Source organism: Plectropomus leopardus, chromosome 6, assembly GCF_026936395.1.
Source record: "Plectropomus leopardus strain MGB_pleo_1.0 chromosome 6, ASM2693639v1, whole genome shotgun sequence".
NCBI lineage: Eukaryota > Metazoa > Chordata > Actinopteri > Perciformes > Serranidae > Plectropomus > Plectropomus leopardus.
The window spans coordinates 35,547,749-35,556,136 of NC_142181.1; the positions used below are offsets into that span (position 1 = coordinate 35,547,749).

The following is an 8,388-nucleotide window of genomic DNA, read 5'->3' on the forward strand; positions in this document are numbered from 1 at the left end:
TTAGTACTATTTCACACAATAATTTCATGTGGTTTAGTAATGGCTACATTTTTTCTATGAAAACTCAGCGATGTGATTTTAACTTTTTAAGACATCATTTAAATGATCTTTAACGGGCATACGGCCTACATTTGTAATTGTTGGAGTTTTGTCGATATAGAAGTCCCGGTTAAAAATGCAAATTATCTGCATTGCAAAAGACAATGTCATCCCACCTCGTCAAATATCGCCATTTGGTCAGTGTCTGTTCACATCTACATATTGAGCGCTAGTTATCCTGCTGCATCTGTTGTTGACGTTCCAAAACGGGGTGTCAATTTATGGTTGTTAAATGCATTGTGTCTTTTTACAACGCACTGGAAGTAAATGCACTGCCTTGCCATAGGAAGTGAAAAACTTTCTGCTCATAAGGTGCATACGGTCTTTTTAAAAATAAACTTATGGTGGTTAAACAGCTCATATTTATCAACGAAAGGACATGGTTAAGTTTGAAAAAAAGAAAAACATCATGGTTTAGCTCAACATTTAAACAGGAAATGTAGTGATAAAGTGAAGAGAACGGTGTGGAGATCAGGCTTGCATGAGAGACACAGTCTGAGAGTGTTATTTGTGTGGAGTGTGTAAAAAGAAGGTAGCAGATAAGATAATATTCACAGCATGCCATTGAGAATGCATTATATAAATAATTATGACCATCAGTGAAGACCTGAAAAGGACAATGAATTTGACCAGCTGCATGCACTCAGAAGAAATATTTGGAAACTAAAACATACAAATTAAGGAAATAGGAGAGGGTGAGAAAGCACACACCCTCTCAGTTGTTGAGCATGATCTCCACATAAGGAAACTGTGATCTGATCCAGAGTGTCTGTCTACTGCATGGTCTATTGTGTTAAGCAGAAAAAAGCAGTATTTGGTTTGAAATATGAGCAAACATTTAATCTGTTTGTGACCTATGTGTGATATTATAATTAAACCAAGTTGAATTAGTTTTTAAAAATACATGACTGAAGGTCCGGGAAATAATGGTGTCATGGTAAAGTGTGACTAGACCTTTATACCTTCATGGCACACAGTTTAATAATCCTTTTTAAGAGTTTCTAACCCCATAGTCTCTTGGCTTGTGTGTATACACTCAGGCACATACACTCTGTATGCAAAAAAGTTCACACTTCAAAGAAATACTGCTGACAGGACAAAATAATGGGGTCAGAGTGGAGGCAAGGCAGAGATCTGGAAGAAGATTTGCAGCTGACTTTGCTCGTCTCCAGTGTTCCTTGGCAGAAACTACAACGCATATGACCACTTCTGAAGAAAGCTTGAAGGAATAGCTAAATTGGATCTGAGTTTGAGTTCATTTTAGATACGTCTTCAGAGGTGTTTCCGACAACATTTCTTGGCAAGCCAGCCAGGAGAGTGACATGAAAGTGTCAGAGTGGCCATGGTGAACCTGGAGTTGCATCTCAGAAAACGGTGATCACCAGAAAAAGGTAAGCAGAATTTTCTCTGCTAATTAGGAACGTCTGAGTGCAGTGACAGGATCCTGCCCAGGTCACAGGTATTTTATCACACACCACTCTCAAAAGAATTTAGCTGATGTCAAAAGTTGCACAAATTGACTCCAACTTTAAATGATCTAACCTTTCAAAAGAACCTAACCATAAATCGGATGTAAGCAAACCACACTGGCCTGATTGACTAGCTGAGCTGTGTGGTGGAAATTCTCTGCTGCTTTTGCTGGTGAAGAATGAAATAGAGACTTCTGTCGGCCGACAAGGTTTTATTTCATTCTTCACCAGCAAAAGCAGCAGAGAATTTCCACCACAATTTGGTGTCAGAAGTGGGATCCCTCGAGTGATCGTCTGGGACGGAACGCAGACAGTGACAGGCCATCCTGGAAGAAAAAATCTTTCCAGTCTCCAACCTCAAATCCTCTTCTGAGAAGGGAGAACTGACCGCAGACACCCCAGATCGTCACCGCTGGGATTCCAAGAACGCAAGTCAGAGAAATTCATCTGGTGAGCATTGAAATATTGACATTTAAATTCTATTTCTTTTAAATTTGGGTTTAATTCGGCAACATACTCTCTTTTCTCGGTCTATCCACAAGCTGTGTCTGAGTTAGGGTAACTTAGCTCAGGGGTCAAAGTTTAAAAACTTTGGATGCCTTTTATTGCTTGTGGCTTAACGAAGCAATCCTTATCAGAGACGTCTGTATTGTAACTGTCGTGCACGGGTACCACATTTTGTTGAAAAATGGGGGGTAATCTCTCCAGTGACATGCCTCCGGAGAGCCCAGTTGTGGATGTGATGAAAAAGAAGTATGGGGATAAAAGCATAGAATATTTAAATGTCTGGGCAGCAGAGTTTGGGTTCCCAATAGGGGGATCCCTCAGTTTAAAAAACATATCAATGTTAGAAGAAAAACTAAAAAAAAAAGAGCAAGAAATGAGAAAAAAAAGGAAAATTTCTGTTAAGAAATTAGAAACTATAGAGGGTCAAAAGAATGTTGAAAGATGTGGAAAGGGAAGCAGAAAAACTGAAATAAGAAAATGATGCAGAAACAATTACCTCTTTCACGAGAAACATTTGAAACAAACGACACTTCACATTCACAAAGAACACATGACTCGCAGATTTCGCCTTCCTTGTACCCACAGTTGACAGCTTTGAAGTTGGACCCAGACCTCGACGGCAGCCCACCTCCTCATCCCTCAGCTCCACCACCATACAACTCCACAACGCCCAGCAGGGCAAGAGAAACCGACCCCTCCAGCCTGATGCAACAAAGGACAAGTCCAGGAACAGCTTCTTCTCCATCACAAGACACTACAGGCAAACCCTCCTCTCCAATTGCACATAGACTGCGCAACCCAAATCAAGATGCTACCTTCAACATGCCCATGATTGAAGTGTCCGGACCAGAAGGTGCAACATTGGTCTTCCGTGCATGGACCTCTGCTGACATCACAGCAGCCTCTCATCACCTACCTAACCCCACAGCATCAGGGAAAATATTTGCTGAGCAACTCCTCACGTTTTGCCAGGAGTTTAAACCAACCACAAATGAACTAAGAAGACTCCTAATTACCAAAATGAAACCCACAGACTGGCAGAAAATATCTGGAAAATTCCCAAATGTTGACATCCGTTGTAAACACATCACCTGGGAAGATGAGTCTAATGCTCAGTATAGAGATATTGTCCGTTGTCTCTGTAACGCATTTACTCAAGCTTTCCCTATAAAAGTCAACATGGCAAAAATTACCGCTTGCAAACAAAAAGATGATGAAAATCCTGATGAATATCTCACTCGTCTGACAGAGGTATTCAACACATACAGTGGCCTGCAACTACCGGATGAATTGAGCAACACTCCAGATGTGCAAGAAATTCATCTTTGCAACTGTTTTTTAAATGGACTAAAACCAGACATTGCCTCAGCAGTTAAAAATTCCTGCATTGGATGGAATGATGCACGTCTGTCTGAACTTCGCAGACATGCCATACATGCCCATGACCAAATCCTCTCTAAGAAAAAGAAAAAGGAAGAAACAACACAAAAAGAACTTCACATGGCAGCAATAACCATGTATAATACGACTACCCGAGGACATGAAAAACCAGGTCGTGAAAATAAAGGCAGAGGACGTGGCCATGAAAAAAACAACGAAAGAAGAGCTACCAAATATCTCACTAATTTTGCCAGCGATGCCTGTTATCGCTGTGGAAAAATTGGACATTGGAAACGTGACTGTCCTACTACACCAACATCAGATCCAGAGAATACTTCAGACTGAGGAAGGTCGGGGCTGTCGGAGAGGAAGGACTCCTGCTGACAAGCCAAACCAACTTGTAAGGTCCAAAGAAGGTACTGCACCACACTCACACATACATACTGAACATATTAAAACACAATCTATCAAGACCACAGACAATAGACATGTAACTGCGTTAACATATGTTCAGTACGCGTCTGAGCATTTCAAGAACTTCCCACAACATACGTTGACCATTTCAGACCAAAATGTTGTGTTCTTAGTTGATTCAGGAGCCACACACTCTGTGCTAAAAGCTTTAGAACTCACTACAAAACCAGAACTAAGCGGAAATTACGTGCACTCTATTGGTTCATCAGGTCAAACAATTAAAGAGAACATTACTGTCCCACTCAAATGTGAGGATGAGTTAAACGCAAATTTCAAACATGCATTCTTACTCTCAAAGGTCTGCCCCATTAACCTGATGGGCAGAGACTTGATGTGCAAATTAGGCCTTTGCCTGATCTCAACACCAGAAGGTGTAAAAGTTCGCAGACTATCCGATCTGGAACCACACCTTTCACACTCCTTTGTTCACCATACATCAAATTTGCTCTATGAATACCAATGGAAATTACAACCATCCACTGCTTCTGAGCTTGTAAATGAAGCCAGAAAAACAGTGTCAACAGATGCAACAGACTTTATGATACCAGAGGATCTGCATTGTACCTCTCATGTATCACCAGGACCTGATGAACCATATGAGGAATGTTGGTTGAGAGACAGATTAGACAAACTTACTCTGACTCACATTTATTGGACACAACATAAATGTGCAGTATCAGTCTCTCTCACACCAACCCAATGTGATGTGTATACCATGGATCATTCTGTCCCACACATCACACTTGCAAAACACACATCAGATAACTGGGAAGATCTGGGCCCATTTGTAAAGACATGTCAGCGCGCAGCCGATTGGCAAGAAACATCTGATCGATCAATTTTTTTTTCACCAACACTGCAGTGCTATTATAAGACTTTAACATCTGTTGTGCACACTCAAAGAACAACCCAGCTGGTACCACAAAGCACTTCTAAATTTTTTTCCTTTTTGACTGAAGAACAAGCTTCAGAAATTCCAGCCCTACAGGAGATCCCTAAGACACTGTGGGCTGTCAGCAAATATGATGTTGGCCTCATCAAAAATTGCGAACCTGTTGTCATCACTCCAAAATCTAATTTCAGACCTTGCAAGGCTCAATACCCACTTAAACAAGAAGCCATTGATGGCATAACACCGGTATTTGAGTCTCTTAAAGCAGCAGGAGTAATTGTTCCCTGTGATGACTCTCCAGTGCGCACACCTTTGTTCCCTGTCAAGAAAATCAGGGATAAAAATCAACCAACAGAATGGCGTTTTGTTCAGGATCTGCAAGCAGTGAATGCAGCAGTCCAACCTAGAGCCCCAAATGTTCCGAATCCTTACACCATCTTGTCTCAAGTCCCACCAAATGCGAAATTCTTTTCGGTGGTGGATCTTTCTAATGCTTTCTTCAGCGTTCCAGTTCATCCAGAAAGTCAATTCTGGTTTGCTTTCAACTTCAATGGACGGGGCTACACATTCACCCGTCTATGCCAAGGTTATTGTGAAAGCCCTACTATTTACAATGACGCTCTCAAAACAAGTCTTGAATCCCTTGTTCTCTCTCCAGGTACTGCTTTGCTACAGTACGTTGATGATCTAATGATCTGCAGCCCTACCAAAGAGCAGTGTGAAACCAATACAGTCAAACTCTTGAAACACCTCGCAAATACTGGTCACAAAGCCAGTTTGTCCAAACTTCAATTTGTCCAAGAAAAAGTTGTTTTCTTGGGTCACGTCATCACTTCTGAAGGAAAAACTCTTTCACCAAAAAGAGTAGATGCAATTCAAAATCTTCCAAAACCCATCACAAAAAAACAGATGATGTCCTTTCTTGGCATGTGCTCTTATTGTAGACAATTCATTTCAAACTATGCCATTCTTGAAGCTCCACTTTCTTCTCTCATTCATGGCAAAGGTCTACAATCGCAAAATAAGATCACATGGACTCCTGAAGCAGAACAATCTTTCACTGAACTAAAGCTTGCCTTACAGACCGCTCCAACCTTGGGACTACCTGACCCTACCAGACCTTTCACTCAAACAGTTGATGATAAAAATGGATGTATGACCTCTGTCTTGTTACAGTATCACGGAAATAAACTACGCCCTGTAGCTTATTTCTCTTCAAAACTAGATCCTGTGGCTGCAGGCCTCCCAAGATGTCTCAGAGCTGTGGCTGCCGCTGAAAAGGCAGTTATGGCCTCCAGAGACATTGTGGGCTACTCCGACATAACTCTCCTGGTCCCACATGCTGTGTCCATGATTCTGCTCGAGCAAAAAACTTCTCACCTCTCCACAGCACGATGGCTCCGCTATAACACAATACTTTTAGACATGCCTAACATCACTGTCAAAAGATGCAATGTTTTAAATCCTGCAACTCTCCTTCCCACACCACATGACGGAGAGGAACATAACTGTGTTGCTATCCTCCAACAAGTGTGCTCCCCAAGACCAGATCTACAGGAAACACCACTAATCAACTCAGATCTGGTTCTTTTTGTAGATGGATCTGCTTCTCGCAACCCACAAACTGGTCGCAACAGAGTTGGTTTTGCTGTGGTCACTAATCATGATACTCTCATCTCTGGTCCACTCCCCTCTCACTATTCTGCACAAGCAGCAGAACTAATAGCATTGACAGAGGCATGCAAACTGGCAAATAACAAAACTGTGACTATTTACACTGACTCAAGATATGCATTTGGTGTTGTGCATGATTTTGGCACACTGTGGAAACACAGACAATTCTTAAAATCTGACGGAAAACCTATTCTCCATCATGACAAAGTCGCAGCTCTCTTAGATGCCATTTTGCTCCCAAAATCAATCGCTGTTTGTAAATGCCTTGCTCATACTAACAACTCAGATTCTGTTTCTCTAGGAAATGCAAGAGCTGATGCCGCAGCAAAGAAAGCTGCACTCCAACTCATGCGCCCTAATGCTGTGTTTGTTTCACTACCTGCCTCTATTCCTAGCTCTCTTACAGCAATACAATCTTTTGCCACACCACAAGAGAAGATGCTGTGGAGACGCTGTGGTGCCACACAAACAGACGAAGTGTGGCGAGGACCAGATAACAAACCCTGCCTGCCCAAACATTTCTTCCCTCACTTTGCAAAATTGACACATGGGTTGGACCATGTGTCAAAACGGGGGATGTTAGATGCAGTAACTCAACACTGGTTCACCAAAGGTTTTTCTCTTCATGCGCAGAAGTTCTGTCACTCATGCATGGTTTGTGCAACACATAACGCAGGTAAAACCAAACCAATCACGCACGCCGCTCACCCACCACCAGAAAGACCATTTGAACATTTGATGATGGACTTCATAGAACTGTCACCAGCAGAAGGGAAGAAATACTGCTTAGTGATGGTGGATATGTGGTCAAAATGGGTTGAAGCTTTTCCAGCAAAACACCAAAGCAGCCAAGTGGTAGCAAAAGCCCTGTTAACGGAGATTATTCCCAGATGGGGAATACCAACCAAACTGAGTAGCGATAACGGCTCACACTTTATCAATTCTGCAATAACCCAAGTCAGTGAATTTCTTTCCATTGACCTCAGACAACATTAGCATATCATCCGGCCAGTGGAGGTGCTGTCGAACGAGAAAATGGCACTCTAAAATCAAAATTAGCAAAGTGTTGTGAAGAAACGGATTGTCATGGACAAAAGCTCTGCCGATCGTTTTAACGCACATGAGAATGAGAAAAGATCCAGAGTAAACATGAGTCCCTTTGAAATTCTTTTTGGCAGACCTCCATCCCTAGGAGTGGAACCTGTAACCAGGCCACTCCCCTCCACTGGCCTATGTGAGGATGACATGTTAGAATATTGCAAAAGCTTATCTTCCCTTCTCTCTCAAATCTCTCAACAGGTGAAATCCGCCCTTCCACCTCCAGCTTCCACATCGCTCCATAACTTCCAACCTGGCGACTGGGTGGTGATAAAGGATCTAAGAAGGAAGCACTGGCATTCCAGACGCTGGCGAGGTCCATTCCAGATACTCCTAACAACGCACACTGCCGTAAAGATCGCTGAGAGAGCAACGTGGGTCCACGCCAGCCACTGCAGAAAGGTCCCTGAGCCAACAGAGGAATTCAGCTGCCAACCCGAACGACGTGAGGACGGATAGCGCGACGACGAACGAGCAGCACGAAGAACGACACGAGGGACAACTCTAAGAAACTCAACAGACACCACCTAGATCAGACCACATCATGCACCACCTGATCCTGCTCCTATCATGTTCAACAATACTGATAGAGGCCTACACCTACAAACCTGCACAAAATGTCATTCTGACTAAAGGACAAAGTGCAACATTCACCTGCACTATTTATCCTGAAATTTGGCGATCAGGCCAAGTTCATGCGTATTATGCCAAATATGACAAATACATATGCAAAGACCCCTGTGGTCCACGTGACTGGCATTTGGTCATGGCTGCCACTGACGAGACCCTTGCCCC

At 42.7% G+C, this 8,388-nt stretch overlaps 1 protein-coding gene across 1 annotated transcript; it reads left to right on the plus strand.

The window, feature by feature from the left end:
• Positions 1–2,734: 2,734 nt before the first annotated feature.
• On the plus strand, positions 2,735–3,803 carry LOC148189450 (uncharacterized). Its single transcript, XM_088078253.1, has one exon. It carries the CDS (start codon positions 2,781–2,783, stop codon positions 3,798–3,800), a length of 1,020 nt encoding a protein of 339 aa, XP_087934379.1. The 5' UTR covers positions 2,735–2,780; the 3' UTR covers positions 3,801–3,803.
• The last annotated feature ends 4,585 nt before the right edge of the window (positions 3,804–8,388 follow it).

Bases quoted from the DNA above. Each gene is read 5' to 3' on its own strand.
- LOC148189450 (XM_088078253.1), top strand. From the start codon at position 2,781: ATGCAACAAAGGACAAGTCCAGGAACAGCTTCTTCTCCATCACAAGAC.